Below are 18083 nucleotides of genomic sequence, written 5' to 3' on the forward strand. Positions count from 1 at the left end.
CATTTAACCCCTCTTCCTTTTTAATTGCAACTTGGCTTAGAAATTTGACACTCCCTTCCTTGAAATCATCCTCCACCAACTCCTTCTCTTTGGTGAATACTGACACAAAATATTTGTTTAGGACATCACCTACCTCTTCTGGCTCCACATATAGATTCCCTCCTTTGTCCTTGACTGGGCCAACCCTATTTCTTTTTATAGACGTACAAAAAGCCTTGGGATGCTCCTTAATTCTGTTTGCTAATGACTTTTCATGACCCTCTTTCACCTTTCGAGTATCACAGTGATCAGTGCTGGGGTCACAGTTATTTACAATATACATTAATGACTTGGAGAAGGAAAAAGTGATGATGGTGGATTTCACAAAAAAAAGGTGGGAAAACAAAAGATGAGGGTGACAAAGTCTGCTGAATGGAGCTGATGGGTAAGAGGAGAGTTGGGATAAAGGGGGCATTTTCAGAATGGTAACCTGCAACTAGTGGAGTGGCAAAGGAATCAGTGCCACAAATATTTACCACATTTATAATGATTATAATGACTTCTGATCCAAGACGGCAGCAGAGTAGCACGTTCCAGCCCTTTCTTCTCAAACTTCTAACTTTAAACTTATTCAGAAGGGAATGAAGGGGGGGGCGAGTCCTGGGCTGAATGCTGTCGCAGGCAAATCTCAGACCAGCACTTGACCAGACCAGTGCAGGTCCTAGAACAGGCCAGCGCAAGAGGAGAGTTCCAGAGGCCAGTCCCAGAATGGAGGCTGGCGTGGGGAGGAGAGTCCTAGAGTGGGATCCCAGACCGGCAGCCACCACAGGGAGGAGAGGCCCTTGTGAACTGAAGGCAAGGCCTCGGGTTTTGAAGCCCAGCATGGTCTGGAGACTTGGCCCAGTGCGATCTAAAAGCTAGGTCCTGCCACCGACTGGGGTGAAAAGGACTGGAATTCAAGTACTTTTTTCCCCCCTTTTTATTCTTTTGCTGGGCTTTTTCTTATTATTCTTTCAATTTTGTTCCAAATACCAAGTATCTGTACCTAGATATCCTGTACCCAAGATGGCACCATAAGCGGCAACATTTCAAACTTTTCATTGCACTCAATCAAGTGCACGTGACAATAAAGCTAATTCTTATTCTAAGAATGAGGGAAGCCATGTTTGTGAATGATAGAAAAACAAGTGGGAAAGCAGTGCTAAGGACGACAGTCTGCAAGGTGATATCAACAGGTTAAGTGCATGGGCAAAAACTTGGTAAATGGAATATGATGTGGGGAAATAAGACATTATGGACTTTGGCAGAAAAAATAGAGAATCATTTTAAGTAAAGGCGAAAGACTGCAGAAAGCTACAGAACAGATGGATTTGGGCCAGGTTCAGCAGGAACTAGAGAGGGAAAACTTGAACAGAATGGAATATAAAAGTCAGGAGGTTTTACTAAAACTTTACAAGGTACTAATCAGACAACAGCTAGAATACTGTGAACTGTTTTGGGCCCCTTATCCAAGCTAAAATGTACTGACAGTCCATAAAAGGTTCACTAGGCTGATATCAGGTATGGTGGGAATGTCTTCTGAGGTAAAGTTGAATATGTTGGGCTTGCACTCTGAAAAAAATTAGAAGGCAACCTTATTGAAACGTAGGGGACTTGACAAGATAGATAGAGAGGTTGTTTCCCCTTGTGAGTGTGTTCAGGACTGCAGGGCATAATCTTTGACTAAGAGTTTGCCATTTAAGACAGATGAGGAGGAATTTCCTCAGAGTAGGGAATCTGTGGAATTCTTTATCACAGAGGGCTGTCAAGACCGAGTTGATAAGTATGTTCAATTTTGAGAGACAGATTTATAATCACTAAGGGAATCAAAGGTTACGGAGAAAGTGCAGACAAGTACTTAACATCTGCCATTGTCTCACTAAATGGTGAGGCAGGCTCAGTGGGCCAAAGCCTGTTTGTATCCTATTTATCATGGTCTAAAGGCAAAGCAAAGCAAGACAGTGCAGCCCATGAGACATACATCCTCAACAGCAAGGCCAGCACACTTTATGATCCTCATTTAGTGAGTTGAGGCTGTCATAGGAAAGAGCAAAGGCCAGGAAGAAAGGCTATTATTATGAAGTAGAGATGCGATTTAACTAATATAAAACAAAGAATTACAGATGCTGAAGATTTGATTTAACCAAAGTGGACCCAAAAATATCAAATACAAATCAAGTAGCATAGGTTCTGAATAAGTTCAAATCAATCCTGTATAAGTACATCTTCCCTATGGGCATCACCCTAGATACAACACTTAGTTGACAGTCCAGCACTACCCCCAGGATTAGAGATGCACGTTGACTTTAGACCTTGCCTGTCAGTAGGTCTCAGACTAAAATACTGGCCCAGCTCAGTGAACGTGACTCACCAATCGTCTGTCTCAGCTCTTCACACAAGCTGATGTGGGGAAACTGCAGCATCTGACGCCATTTCTTGCTCTTCCCTTTCCATCTCCCACCACCACCTGCACAGGACACAGAAGACAGGGAGAGGATAGGAAGGGTGCAGGCAAGAACAAAGGGAGCGTGCGAGACAGGCACAGAGGGCGAAGGGCAGGCAGACACAGAGGGCAAGGGGCAGAGAGAGAACAATGCATTATCACATCCATTAACCAGCCTGATCAAGGGACAGCAAGATCACCATGCAGCTCACAATCACATTACACACACTATCCCACCCTATCCTCCCTTCCGTGCCCAAGATTCCTACCTCTTCACACAAAATACATGTAACACCACATTGCTGTTGCTCACAATTCACCCAATCTTCCCAAAATTACTCATCTCTTTTATCTCCATTTAGCACCCTCCTCTCCACATACAAATACACACATTTGCATTCATTCTCAAAATTCTATACTTTTACATGCTTCCTACACCTTTCCCAGCCCTCAGTGACACCATCAACATCACACTTCCCAGCCCTCAGTGGCACCATCCCCTGCATCAGCTCCAGCCCATGGCACTGCCCTCCCCAGCCCAAGACAGCACCCTTCCTCCTCACCCTCTCTGGCGCTCAGTGGCACCCTCCTTGCCCAGCCCTCATTGCCACCATCCCACCTCTTCCTCTCCTTCCCCCACCCTCAATGGCACCATTCCCCCCAAACCCCAGCCCTCAGTGGCACTGTCCTCCCTCTCCACCCTCAGTCTCAGCAACACTGTCCCTCCCCATCATGCTAATTTGCGCTCAGCAACTCTATCCCTGCTCGTCCTTGTAAGGATGTTCTCCTCCATCCTTTTTGGCTCTCAGTAACGCTGCTTCCCTCCTCTCCTTCCCTATCCCCTATGGATCTCAGTGACACTACCCCTCCTCACCCTCTCTGGCTCTCAGTAATACTGTATTTGCCACAATATTCTCCAGCTCCATCCCAGGACCTCACCCTCCGCAGTTTTTTTTTCCCGGAAGCGTCGATCTTATTCGCTGCATAGGACTGTACCCGCCCTCTTCACTGATTGGTTACGGCTTCACTCTAGGTCCCACCTCAAGTTGATTGGTGATGATAGTTTGATACAGACTGTTTTCGCCAATCAGAACAACGAACACCGGACCTGCCCGAATCAGGAAGAGAATCGGGTCCGAGAACCTGTTGACGATGTGTGAACCGGATGTCAGTGATATGGGGAAGGGGAAGGGGTAATTAATGAGATGGTTATCCTAACCCACGAAACCTCCCCAATTTGTTACTATACCCATCCCAATCTCACCATATCCATTCCAATCTATCATACCCACCTCAACCTGTTCCCATACCCATTCCAATCTCTTACTACACACATTCCAATCAGTTACCGTAGCCGTCCCAATCTGTTCATACCCATCCTAATTTATCATGCCCATCTGAATCTGTTCACATACCCATCTAATCTCTTACTGTACTCATCCCAATCTTTTACTGTTTGCATACCTATTACTACTTTTTTTCCATACCCGTCCCAATCTGTTCCCAGATTTATTACCATACTTGTACCAATCTGTTACCATCCGTTCTTTAAATATTGCCCATTGCCTCTCCACTGCAACCTGTAAGGTTGAGCCGAATGGTCCATATCCCTCCATTCCTTGCACATTCATGTGCTTATCTAAAAATCCCTTCAATGCCCCTATTCTATCTGCTGCCACCACCATCCCTGGCAGCACATTCCAGGCTGCCACCACTCTGTACAAAAAACTTGCCCCTCACGTCTCCTCTGAACTCCCCCCTTTCACCTTAAATGTATGCCTCCCTGTATTAGACATTTAAACTCTGGGAAAAATGATTCTGAACGCCAACCCTACCAATGCATCTCATAATTTTATAGACTTCTATTAAGTCTGTCCTCAACCTCTGCCACTCCAGAGAAAACAACCCAAGTTTTTCTAGCCTCTCCTTATAATTCAAACCCTCTAATCCAGGCAGCATCCTGGTAAACCTCGGATGAAGTCCTGATGAAAGATCCCGACCTGAAACATCGACTTTTCTGCTTCTCTGATGCTGCCTGACCTGCAGTGTTCCTCTAGCTCCACACCGTGTCGACTAAACCTCTTCTGCACCCTCTCCAAAGCCTCCTCATCCTTCCTGTAATGAGAATAGTAATACTCTAAGTGTGCCCTAGCCAAAGTCTTATAAAGTCACAACATGGCATCCTGACCCTTGTGGTCAATTCCCTGACCAATAAAGGCAAGCATGCCATATGTTTTCTTTACCACCCCATCAACTTGCGAGGCCACTTTCAGGGAACAATGGCCTTAACCTCCGAGATGCCTCTGAACATCAATACTGTTCATTCCCTGCCATTAACAGTGTACTTTTCCTTCACATTTGATCTCATAAAGTGCAGGACCTCACACTTACCTGGATTAAACTCCCATCTGCCATTTCTCTGCCCATATCTGCAACTGATCTATATCGCACTGTATCCTTTGACAACATTCTACACTATCCGCAACTCCACTGATCTTTGAATCACCTGCAAACTTACTAACCGACCCACCTGCATTTTCATCCAAATCATATATATAACTCACAAACATCAAAGGTACCCGTATGGATCTCTGTGGAACACCACTAATCACGCATCTCCAGCCAGAAAAACACCCACCCACTGTGACCCTTTGCCTTCTATGGACAAGCCAATTCTGAATCCATGCGGCCAAGTCACTTTGGGTCCCATGCATCATAATTTTCTGGATAAGCCTTCCATTAGGAACTTTGTTGAAAGCCTTACTAAAATCCATGTAGACAACATTTGCTGCTTCACCCTCATCAATCACTTTTGTCACCTCCAAAATCAAGTTAGTAAGACATGACCTGCCTTACACAAAGCCATGCTGACCGTCCTTAATTAGGCCATGCTTTTCCAAATGAGTGTAAATACTATCCCCAAGAATCCTCTCCAATAGCTTCCCAACCACTGATGTGAGACTTACCAGTCTATAGTTTCCTGGATTTTCCCTATTTCCTTTCTTAAGCAACATGAGCAACTCACCAGTCCTCAGGGAGCACTCCAATAGCTAACAAGGACACAAAAATCTTGGTCAAGACCGCAGCAATTTCCTTTCTTGTCTCACTCAACGGGTTAGATACCATTGGGATCTGGGGATTTATTCACCTTAACGTGCTTCAAGAAACCCAGCACTTTTTTCTTGATCTGAAAATACCCCACCATATTAGCATGCTCCACACAAATCTCAATATCCTCCACATCTTTCTCTTGAGAGAATACCTACACAAAGTACTCATTTAGGATCTTGACAACATCCTCTGCCTCCAAGCCCAAGTTCCCTCCTTTATCCTTGAGTAGTCCTACCTTGTCCCTAATTATGTTCTTGTTTTAATGTATATATAGAATGCTTTGGGTTTGTCTTTAACCCTGCCTCACAGTGCCAGCGAACTGGGTTTGATTCCAACCTCATGCTGTTTGGAATTTGCACATTCTCCCCGCGTATGCATGGGTTTCCACTGGGTACTCTGATTTCCTTCCACAGTCCAAAAATGTGCAGGCTAGGTTGATTGCCTGCTAAATTGCTCAAAGTGTGCAGGGATCTTTAGATTGAGTGGATTTTTTAGTCATGGAAAATGTAGGATTACACGATAGGTTAGTGGGATGCATCTGGAAGGGATGCTATTTGGAGGGTTGGTGTTGGCTTAATGGGCTGAATGGCCTGTTTCCACACTGTAGAGATTCTATGATTCTATAGGAAGTTGGTTGTTGTTGGAGTTCATTCATCTCAGTTTCATTACATCTCTGCAGAAGTTCCTCAGGATAGTTTCCTAGGCCCAATCATCTTTCGCTACATCAGCAATGACTGTCCCTTCATCATAAGGTCTGAAATGGGGATGTTTGCCAATGGTTACACAATGTTCAGCATCATTCGCAACTTATCAGATTCTGAAGAAGTCCACACACACATGCAGCAAGACCTGGACAATATTCAGACTTGTTTCACATATAGCAAGTAACATTCGCACCACACAGGTATTGGGCAATGACCATCTCCAACAGGACTGACATGAACTCTTTCCCTTGACATTGAATAGCATACCAAATCCTGACAATCTTAGGCTGGGGATGAGTTTCACTCATTGGAATTCTGTCCCTATCAGCACTGTGGGTGCTTTAAAGGGTCTTGCCAGAGGCAACACAGAGGATATTTACCCCAGGCGGGAGAATCTTGAACAGGGACACACTTTCAGAATAATGGGATAATTATTTCAGACTTAGATAAGGAGAAATCTCTTCATTCTAAAAGGATTGTGAATCTTTGTAATTTTCTGCCCAAGAGGGTCTTGGAGTCATTTTGAGATTGAACCCCAAGTTCTGTCCTGATCATATCGAATAGGGGAGTAGACTTGCCAGGCAGAATGGCCTTGTCTTGTTCCTATTTCATGTGTCTCTGTATCCACTACAATGTGGTTTAAGAAGGGAACTCACAGCTTTTAAGGGTGATTAGGGATAGGTAAAAATGCTGGTCTCACTAGAGATGCTGCTGGTGTTCTGTGTGTCAACTGCTGATGGTTCTTGGGACTGACTGGAGCTGCCTTCTTGTCCATGCAGCTCATGCTTCCAGTTTTGGAGCCTCTGTGACCCAAGATGGACATTCTAGTGAAACTGACTGTTGTATTACTAGGAGCTTTGAGGAGATTCAGGAGAAGAGCTGTTACTCTCCATTAAGTTGCCAGCTCCCAGAACAAGTTGACTGAATGAGGTCAAGGGAACAGACTCTGTCCTCTCAGAGACAAAAAGAGTGGTCATTTGTAACTGACAGCTGCCTCTTGAGTGCTGCTTTGCTCATGTCAGCTGCAGCTATAATTACAGCTTTCTCAATATGAGCAGTCACTTCGCCTGTGGAGACCACGTCTAACATACACCCTAACCCTCAGTCCTTAGCTCTGCAGTGGGCTCTGTAAAGGAAATCACTGTGACGTTTGTGTTCAATATTACCGAGTCCCAATCCCTTGCTGGTGAGAAGCTGATTTGTTCTGGGTGTGCCCCTTCTGTCTTCACTTCATCTGTTCATGATGTATGGGCTGCTATGCGAAAGTCTACATGACTTCATCAAAGAATCGTATGGGGATGATGTGTGGAAGCTCGTCCGGGAACGAGCTGATGTCAGGCTGCACTCCTTTGTAACGCACGAGGTAAGCCACCTGTGTTTGTACCTGGCTGCAATCTTTTATTGATATCTATCCTACTCCTGGAACTGCCAAATCTGCCAGGGTTTCTGCAGCTTCTAGCTCCTTACTATTTAGAACATAGAAATCTACTTTACCTAGGGTACACATCTGGCACCATTTCCACCTCTGATTTTTCTGGATATCTCTTTGTAATGTTTTGCCACGTGCTGCAGCATTCATGTTATTGGCTGATATGGTGTGAAAAGTACAGTCTATTCCTTCATCCAGGTTCACTCGATTATTCCCCGTGACAGGGACGGGGGTGGTGGCAGGGGGTTTGATTTGCAACTGTCCTATTTCTAAGACAGAGTGAATTAGGGCAATATTTTCTGACGTTTACAAGAATGACCACCTAAAATCTTAAAGATTCTGAAGATGCTCGATTCTAAGAGGTTGTTTTGCCCTGACTGTGGTACCTAATATATGGAGGAACACTCTCAGGGTAAGGGACAAAGCATTTCCGACTGAGATGCAGGAAAATATTTTCACTAAGAGGGTGGTGAATCTTTGGAATTCTGTAGCACAGAGGACTGTGGAATCTCAATCTTTGAGTATATTTAAGAAAGACATTGATAGATTTCTGATTACCATTGGTGTACAGGGTTATGGGAATGGGGTGGGTTAAAAGCATTGAAGAGTTTGATAATTAACGATCATTCTGAATGGCCAAGTAGGCTTGATGGGCTGAATGGCCTACCGCTGTTCCTGTGTTGGGTATCTTTGAAATTTTCTACCCCAGAAGGTTTTGGAATCGCCATTACTGAAAATATTTCAAGCCAGAATCATGAAATATGGGGACTGAGCAGGAAAGTGATGCCGAAGTCCAAGATCAGCCAGGTTAAGTTGTGAGAACAGATTACAGAAATTAACCCTATTTTCTCAAGAATTTAGAAGGTCAAGGGGTGATCTGATCAATGTCTTCAAGATATTAACATGAAAAGACAGGGTAGAAAAAGACAAACCATTTTCATTGGTTGGAGATTCTAGAACCGGGATAGTGCCAAACTGTTCAGTAAGATGTTAGGAAACAAAGGGTGATGGAGGTTTGGAACTCTCTTCCACAAACGGCAGTGGGTGCTGGATCAATTAACTTTACAACCAGAATAGATATATTTTTGTGAAGCAAAGGTACTAAGTGATATGGATCCATGACAGGTATATGAAGTTAGGCCACATATCAGACATGATCTTATTGAATGGTAGAACAGGCTCAAGGGCTTAATGGCCTACTCCTACTCTTATTCCTTTCTGTGAACAAAGCTGTTTGCAGCTCACAAACCTCATTTGCCACAGTCTGTGTATTTCGACACATCCATTGTCAATCATTCTTTGTGTGGTTTTAGACTTTAAGGGGAAGCTCAATAAGCTTGAGACAGAGAAAGGTAGTGAAGGCTATTATGATGAGTGTAAATGAGGAAGGCTGGGGCAAGGCCCATGTGCTTGGAACACCATATATTCTAGTCTTCAGATTGTCAGAGATGGGATGTCCATTTGGAGATGGGATGTCAATTTGGAGATACGCGCAAGGACTCTGTACAGGTTGTGATACAAAGGTAGAAATTGCCCATGAATTTAAAACTTCAGATGGGCTGATTCCCACAAAGTTCTGGGAAACACTTGATTAGGTCCTGTGTATTTATCTCCCTTTATGCTTTTTAAGGTCTCCAGCACTTCCTCTTCTGTAATGTGAACTTTTTTCAAGACATCACTATTCATTTTCCCAAGTTCCCTAGCTTCTATGTCCTTCTCCACAGTAAATACTGACACAAAATATTGTTTAGTATCTCTCCATCTCCTGTGGTTCCAGACATAGATGGCCATGTTAACCTTTAAGGGACCCTAATCTGTCCCTCTTTACTCTTTTGCCCTGAATGCATTTATAGAATCTCTTTGGATTCTCCTTAACCCTATTTGCCAAAATCATCTCATGTTACCTCTTTACCCTCCTGATTTCTTAAGTATACTCTACTGCCCTTATACTGTTCTAGGGATTAACTCAATCCCAGCTGTCCATACCTGATATATGCCACCTTCTTTTTCTTGACCACAGCCTCAATTTCTGTACTATTTATCAATCCCTGCAGCTACCAGCCTTGTCCTTCACACTAACAGGAGCATACTGCTTCTGAACTCTCATTATCTCATTGTTAAAAGCCTCCCACTTTTAAACTGTCCCTTTACATCCAAATAGCCTTCTCCCATTCAACTTTTGAAAGCTTCTGTCTAATACCATCAAAATTTGGGGTGGTATGGTAGTCCAATGGTTAGCACTGCTGCCCCACAACACCAGGGACCCAGGTTTAATTCCAGCCTCAGGCGACTGTCTGTGTGGAGTTTGCACATTCTGCCCATGTCTGCGTGGGTTTCCTCCAGGTGCTCTGGTTTCCTCCCACAGTCCAAAGATGTGTAGGGTAGGTAGATTGGCCATGCTAAATTGCCCATCATACCCAGGGATGTTTGGGTTAAACATGGGAAATCAGGGGTAGGGGTAGGGGAATGGGTCTGGGTGGGATGCTCTTCAGAGGCGTAGTGTGGACTTGTTGGACCGAATGGTCTGTTTCCATACTGTAGGGATTCTATGAAAATTGGCCATACTCCAATTTTGAATTTTAACTTTTTGATCCGTTCTATCCTTTTCCAAAACTATTTTAAAACTAATAGAATCATGATCACTTGCTCCAAAGTGTTCTCCCCGCTGACACCTCAGTCACTTGTCCGGCGTTACCTCCTAACAGAAAGTCAAGTATTGCTCCTTTTCTAGTAGGTATATCCACATATTGAATAAGAAAGTTTTCTTATTCACAAATTCCACCCCATCCAAACCCTTAACACTATGACAGTCCCAGTCTATGTTTGGAAGGTTAAAATTGCCTACCATTACAACCTAACTTTTCTTGCAGATATCTGAAATCTCAAAGAACAAAGAACAATAGAGCATAGGAACAGGCCCTTTGGCCCTCCAAGCCTATGTTGACACATCTTGCCCTTCCATACCAGAACTGTCTTCACTTACAGGATCTGCATCCCTCTATTCCCTTCCTATTCATGTATATGTCCAGGTATTTCTTGAACGCTGCTATTGTGTCTGTTTCCACCACCTCCTCTAGCAGCGTGTTCCAGGCACTCACCACCCTTTGTGTGACAAACCTCCCATCTCTTTTAAACTTCCCCCTCGTACCTTGAACCTGTGTCCCCTAGTAATTGACCCCTCCACCCTGGGAAAAAGACTCATACTTTCCACTCTATCTATGCCATTCACAATCTTATAACCTTCTATCAGGTCACCCCTCAACCTCCTGCGTTAGTGAAACACAGTGAAAACAAATCCAGTCTATCCAACCTTTCTCCATAGCTAAAATCTCCTATGCCAGGCAACATCCTGGTAAAACATTTCTGTACCCTCTCAAAAGCATCCACATCCTTCTGGTATGTGGTGACCAGAACTGTACGCACTATTCCAAGTGTGACCTAACCAAAGTTCTATAGAGCCGCAGCATAACTGGCCTATCCTTATACTCAATGCCCCTTTCAATGGGAACACCACCACCTCCAAGTTTCCCACCACCCTGACTTGGAAATATATCGCCATTCCTTCACTGTTGCTGGGTCAAAATCCTGGAATTCCCTCCCTAATAGCATTGTGGATCGACCCAGAGCAGGAGGACTGCAGCGGTTCAAGAAGGCAGCTCACCACCACCTTCTCAAGGGCAACTAGAGATGGGCAAGAAATGCTGGCCAACCAGCGATGCCCACATCCCACAAATGAATAAAGAAAAAAAATGCAGACAGGCATACCATAGGCTTTTGTTATCACCTTATCTACCTGTGCTGCCACCTTCAGTGATTTGTGAACTTGTGCACCCAGATCCCTCTGCGTATCAATACTCCTACGCGTTCTCCTCACATATTTGCTTCTCAATTTCCCATTGACTACTAGGGGCCTACAATACAATCCCAAAAAGGCAATCATCCCTTTCTTTTCTTTAAATTCCACCCATATATCTTCCACGGACAGTCTTCCAGGAATATCCTCTCTAAGTACAGCCATAATGTTCTTCATAACCAAAAAAGACACTCCCCCTCCTCTTTTGCCTCAGAGAGATCTGGGAGATTTTGAATATTCCTGGAGACTAGGTCTGCGGGAAGTGTGTTTGGTTGCAAATCCTACAGGACCATATGGATCGGTTGGAGCAGCAGCTAGAGACAATGAGGAGTTTACAAGAGTAAGGGAGTGTGATGGATGGCAGTTCAGGAAGGTGGAAACACCGCAGATACAGTCAGGCAGATGGTTGATAGCTAGCAATGGGAGGAGAGGTAGCCAGGTGGTGCAGGACTATCCTGTGGCTATCTCCATCTGAAACAGGCATGGCGTTTTGGATACTGTAGGAGGGGAGGGCCTGTGAGGGGAGTATAGGACTGACAGCCGGGTTTCTGATACTGTGACTAGTTCTTTTGTAATGAGGGGTATATCAGGTTCCAAGCGATTGATTGTAATAGGGGACTCTCTAGTCTGGGGCACAGACAGTCATTTCTGTGGCTGTAAGCGAGACATGAGGATGGTGTGTTGCCTCCCTGGTGCCAGAATCAAGGATGTCTTGGAGAGGGTGCAGAATATTCTCAAATGGGAGGGTGACCAGTAGGACATCATTGTGCACATTTGCACCAACAAAATAGGTAGGGAAAGGGATGAGGTTCTGCAGAGAGAATATAGGAAACTAGACAAGAGGTTAATACGTAGGTCATTGAGGATTGTAATATCTGTGCTACTACTGGTGCCATGTGCTAATGAAAGTAGGAATAGGAGGACAGACCAGATGAATATGTCACTGAGGAGCTGGTGCAGGGGACAAGGACTCACATTTTTGGACCAGTTTAAGAGGGATGGGTTCCACCTGAATTGGAAGGGGAACAATATCTTTGTGGGGAAAATTGCTAGTGCTACTCGGGAGGCTTTAAACTAGTAAGGGGATGGAGATAGGGCATGGTTGAAAACATAGAATCCCTACAATGTGGAAGCAGGCCATTCAGCACGTCAAGTCCTCACCAACTCTCCAAAGAGGACCCGCCTCTGCTTGTTTGTTTTAGTGAAACCTGATCTCCAGAGCCCTTGTGCAGTTTCTCAGTCTGACAGCTGTGAAACTGTACCTGTTGGGTCCTTCATAAAAGCTGAATCTCCAAGCCTTATACAATTCCTCAGACTCCAGCCTTGCCAGGTGCTAGCTCTCCCAAAACTCTCTCTTCTTCATCCTGTTTAAGGTGCAGTCAGATCTTTCTAACTGTTTAGTATATTTATAGCTTGCATTGTTTAATTTCTTTCTTTTGCGTAATAATCTTTTATTCTGTTGTTAAGGAATGTCCACAGCTTCATATGGATATTTGATTAACCTCCAGGTTAGCTAATCAAACAAAAGAGGTTCACTAATGCCCTTTAGGGAAGGAAACTACCATCATTACCTGGTATGGCCTACATGTGACTCCAGACACACAGCAATGTGGTTGACTCTTAACCGCCCTCTGGGTAATTAGGGATGGGCAATAAATGTTGCTTAGCCAGTGACGCCCTCATCCTGTGAATAAATAAAGAAAAGAAAAGTCTACCAAGGCAGGTTTCATTCTGACTAGTCCACTGGCAAAAAAAGATACAGCCTGTAGAGTCCCAGAGGACCACTCTCTCATTCGAGAGAAACAAATGATGGTAGTGTAACCTGAGGGTCACCATGCCTCAGGCAAAGGAGGTTGAGAAGGTGAGTCCTTCGTGGTAACCTTAGCCAGTGCAGGAATTGAATGCACACTGTTGGCAGCAGCCTACATCACAAATCAGCTGTCCAGCTAACAGACCCCTTGCCCAGTTGTACTATAGCTGGGATCAAAATTTTCATTTGCCACAAATCTGTTCACTCCATCAACTTAACAATGTCCTTTTGGAGTTCTACTCAGTCCTCAAAGTTTATAGTTCTTCCAAGTAGTTTCGTATCATCTGCAAGTTTTGAAATTGTGCCGCATACACCAAAATCTGTCATTAAAATATATCAGGAAAAGCAAGGGCCTTAACATCAACCACAGGTGAAATTCACTACAAATCTTCCCTTAAGCCAAAAAAGAAACACATCTATTAAGTATGACCCTCTATTTCCTGTTACTCAATGAATTCCTTGGGTTTGGTTTCCATTATTTCTGATAGAATGTGCAACCTACAGGATGCTCTGTGTCACAGAGACTGCTCAATGTGTGTTCCTCTTTCTTTGCTTCAGGTTTACAGTGAGAGTGTGATTCCTCGAATTGCCATGGCAGCCAGTGGGGTCACTGGGACTCCCTACAGTGATCTGATGAACTCGTGGGGAGTTTACTTCCTGGGATTTGTGGGGAAGTATGGATATGACAGGATCCTGAAGGTGGGTGAATAGAATGAACCTGTATCTGCGTGAGATTTGGGAATAAATGAGGGACTATCTGTGTCGAAACTGTTAATCATACAGCCTCCATTGGATAACAAGACAACATTTCTCCTGAAATCTGTCAAGACAGAGTTAAAACCAGGGAAAGAAGGAAGGAGAAAGGACTGGGGTAAGAGAGAGAGACAAACAGATAGGTCTGGGGGAAAAGAGAGACAGGCAGGACTGGGGAAAAAGAGAGAGAGAAAGATAGACAGACAGACACACAATGAGTGAGAAATGAGAGGGAGACTGGGGAAAGAGAGAAAGAGAGAGTGAGATAGAAATGAGTGGGAAAAGGGGAGACAGACAGGACTGGGGAAAGAAAGACAGAGATAGGTAGGACTGCGGGGGGAGAGAGAGTGAGAGAAAGAGAAAGGAAGGGCTGGAGATAGAGAGGGAGCGACAGAAATGAGTGGGGCAAGAGAGAGAGAGAGAGAGAGAAACAGACAAACAGACTGATAGGACTGGGGAGAACGCGAGAGAGAGAGATAGAGAGGGAGAGACACCAAAATGACTGGGGAAAGGGAGCGTGAAAGAGATTGGCAAGACTGGGGAAAGAGAGGGTGAGAGGGAGACGGAGGACGTGGGAAAGAGGGGGAAGACAGAAACAGGCGAGACTGCAGATTGAAATAACTCCACAGAGGCTGGTATCCTATCATCAAGTGACCCTTTATTTATACTTGTTTAGTACTGGCCTTCTCAGAGTGAACAGAACCTCTGACACTCGTATTTACATCTGCCAGCCAGGGCTCCCTGATTGGACCAGATTAACAGTCCCAAACAGGGAACTTGTATTCTATGAGGTCCACCTGGCTGACCTCATTATAATCATTAGTACCTCCCCCTCCAAGTCCATGGACATAGACCTGCTCCTTTTCTTGTAGCCTCTCCTGGGCATTTTTGTAACAGTCCGGTTCCTCTGACTCAGCCACTGTGTCCTGGACCATAGCCCGTCTCTTGTGCCCAGAACATCTTCAAAGAAATTCACCCTCTTCTTCAGGCAGTAAAGTCGATTAAGGTGTCAAAGCCATGACATTCGCTGTGTCTATCTCAGACTGCAAGGTTTCTTTGATGCTAGACAGAGGGAGTTTTGACAGCCTTTCTGGCCGTTCTGAGGGGTGAAGTATGTTTTGCTCCTGCCCCATCTGTGGCTTTCACATGGTCCACATGACTGTTCAGGACAACCTCATCTACCCAAACCTTGTGCATCATAGAACCTGACCTAGTTTTGCCAGGACCTGATCTTTTTGCATGCAGAGTTATTGTCAGCAGTGACCAAAAAGACGCCCAGAAAATTTGAAACCAGAATGGACTCTTCCAGTGGCAGTGCCGCTGGTGTGTATCTGCCAGAAGGAAGTGGCTTAATGCATCGGTAATTGTTACTTGATCTCCTGGACGGTTTTGCAACTTGTAATTGTACACTCAGATGTATGGAACTGCCCACTGCTGAATTCAACCTGAATCTATGGGCAGCAGGGCCTTGTCCTCGTTCAGTACCCCTACCAGGGGTTTGTGGTCTGTTCCTATTACAAATTTACATCTGTAAAGGTATTGGTGGAATTTTCTCACACCAAAATTGACCGTCCGTCAAACCTTCCTTCTCTGTCTGGGCACATTTGTGCTCTGCATCAGCCAAAGTCTGGGAAGCATACAGTATTAGGCATTCCTCTCCATTGGGCCATCTGTGAGCCAACACTACCCCGATACCATACTGGGAGGCATTGCATGTCAGCCCCAAACCTCGTGTGGGTGTGCCAACAGCTTAGACGATAGCTGCTTCTTCACTTCCATAAAGGCTATGTCTTGGCTACGAACCATTTCCAAGACTGACCCTTTTTCAATAGCAAATTTAACACTGCCAAGATTGAGGCCTTTCCTAGTAAGTACTTTAACTCCAGTACCTCCTTTTATCTTCCAACGGATATAACCCGGTCTTGTCAACTGTAGCCCAAGTAGGTCATTTGGGGTGCCTAGAACACACATTTTACCTTTCTAAGGTGTATGTCCACCTTGGAGAAATGTCTAAGGACTATGTTGAAGTTCTCCAAGTGCTCTTTACTGGTCTTCCTTGTCATTAGCATGTTATCCAGATAAATGACGAACTAGAGTAGACCTTGTAAAATGTTCTCCATTGCCCATTGAAAAATGCCACAGGCTGATGGTACCCCAAATGACAATCTCATATATTGGTACAAACCAATACTGGGTATTTATTGAATCAGAGATAGTAGGAACTGCAGATGCTGGAGAATCCGAGATGATGCTGCTTGGCCTGCTGTGTTCATCCAGCCCTGCACCTTGTTGACTGGGTATTTATTGTAGCATATGCCTGGGAATCTCATCTAACTGCAATTGCAGGTATGCATGGCTCATGTTCTAGCTTCATGAAAGACAGACCTTCCTGCCAGATTTGTGTATGAGTTCTCTATGTGACAGATTGGGTATTTATCCAGCTGTAAAAATCGGTTTACTGTTTGTTTAAATTCTCCACAAACCAAACTGGGACCTGTTGGACTTCACAATTGGTATGCCTGGTGCTGCCCATTCCACAAATTGTACTAGGTTAATGATTTCTTTGCTTTCCAGTCTCCTGATTTCTGCCTCCAACTGAACCAATTACTTCACATATGAGACCAGAACTGAAGCTGTACCCTTAATCCATAATGATTCTTTGGTATTGGTTGTCAGTCCAGCTGAGGTCTTAAGGGTTGGAATCCAGAGCAAATTTTGTTAAAATTTTTGTTAAACTCAGCCTATGAGTTGTCCTACTCAATTCAGGCCTAGTGGGACTCTTTTGCTGTCTTGGGCCCGCACACAAGCGCAACTATAATGGCTTTACAGCCTGGATCCTGAAGAAAATGTTAACCATTTGTCCAAGACTTGGTTTTGTTTTGGAGTTTTGCTGTGGGCTGACTTAGAGTCCCTCTGTTCAGGATATGTCCTGACTGAGGCTATGCATTTGCCTTCACTCAAGTGGTGTCCCCAAGCTCATTTGGCTTGCTGATGGTGTCCACTTCCATCAGCATACCATAGCATACCATAGGCTCCAGCAGCCACATTTTCTAATGACATAGCCAGTCGTAGTGTCTGTTTGAAGTCCAGTTGGGCTTCAGCTAGTAGGCACTTTTGCATAGTTACATCATTAATCCCGCATACCAAATGGTCTCTCAGCATCTTATTAAGAGTTAAACCAAAGTCACATGCCTCTGCAGTCATCTTAACCTTTTCAAAAGTCCTGACATGGATTCCTCTGGTTCTCGAACTACCAAGTAAGATCAATAGCATCTCAGAATTGGAGGAGATTTGCAGTTGTAATATTCCTTAACTAAATCTCTCAATTCTTGAAAGGATTTGGTATCTGATCCCTTGGGAAATGTTAGGGTCCTGATAACTGAAAAGCTGCAGGTACACAAGCTGTGAGGAGAATTAGTCATTGCTTTTCATTTGCCCCGATGTAATTTGCCTGGAAAAAATAATGCATTCTTTCTGCTTACTGGGACCAGTCTTTGAGGGCAGCATTGAATGAGTTGAGCTTCCCAAATAATGGGATGATACCAAAAGTTTGCGGGCCAAAGCTGAACTTTGGTTTGACCCTGAGAACCCCCAAATTACTCAGGAGTCCATTCTAAGACCGTTATCTCTCACATTTCGGAATAGGTGGGGGGAGAAGAAAGTCCCCAAGGGAAAGATCAACGAGATTAAACACTTCCGGGGTTAGAAAGAGTGGCGTCAGGAGGGAGGTAGCATATGTTTCAGATGTGGGAAGACCAGGCACTGGCAGAAAGATTGCCCCAATGCCCGGAAGAAGAGTGAGGAGAGAGATCCTCCCGTGCTCACCCGAAAACCGGGTCCAGTAGCGCTGTGTTACCCTAACTCCTTTGATGAATTTTCAAAAGCATTCCAGGCTGCACTCAAGGTCACGGATGGCAGCCACAGAGACTAGTACAAGAGTCTCTACTACCCCACACAACAAC

At 44.6% G+C, this 18083-nt stretch overlaps 2 protein-coding genes across 7 annotated transcripts in view; one reads left to right on the forward strand and one right to left on the reverse strand.

The window, feature by feature from the left end:
* Window positions 1–18083, reverse strand: part of grk6 (G protein-coupled receptor kinase 6) — a 127201-nt gene that overhangs the window by 66590 nt on the left and 42528 nt on the right. For 5 of the 6 annotated variants that reach the window (XM_048603819.1, XM_048603816.1, XM_048603814.1 and 2 more), the window contains exons 1-2: window positions 3336–3432; window positions 2390–2485 (exon numbers count right to left, since the gene is read on the reverse strand). In XM_048603819.1, the coding sequence (XP_048459776.1) occupies window positions 2390–2485; window positions 3336–3387 (148 nt within the window). In that variant the 5' untranslated portion in view covers window positions 3388–3432. Of the gene's footprint in view, window positions 1–2389; window positions 2486–3335; window positions 3433–18083 lie in introns of those variants that run through there. The other variant, XM_048603817.1, reaches the window with a different exon arrangement.
* Window positions 7409–18083, forward strand: part of LOC109937490 (soluble guanylate cyclase 88E-like) — a 116899-nt gene continuing 106224 nt past the window's right edge. Inside the window, exons 1-2 of the mRNA XM_048603942.1 lie at window positions 7409–7639; window positions 13927–14067. Of these exons, the coding sequence (XP_048459899.1) occupies window positions 7517–7639; window positions 13927–14067 (264 nt within the window). The 5' untranslated portion in view covers window positions 7409–7516. The remainder of the gene's footprint in view (window positions 7640–13926; window positions 14068–18083) is intronic.

This window comes from Rhincodon typus, chromosome 12, assembly GCF_021869965.1.
Source record: "Rhincodon typus isolate 14 chromosome 12, sRhiTyp1.1, whole genome shotgun sequence".
NCBI lineage: Eukaryota > Metazoa > Chordata > Chondrichthyes > Orectolobiformes > Rhincodontidae > Rhincodon > Rhincodon typus.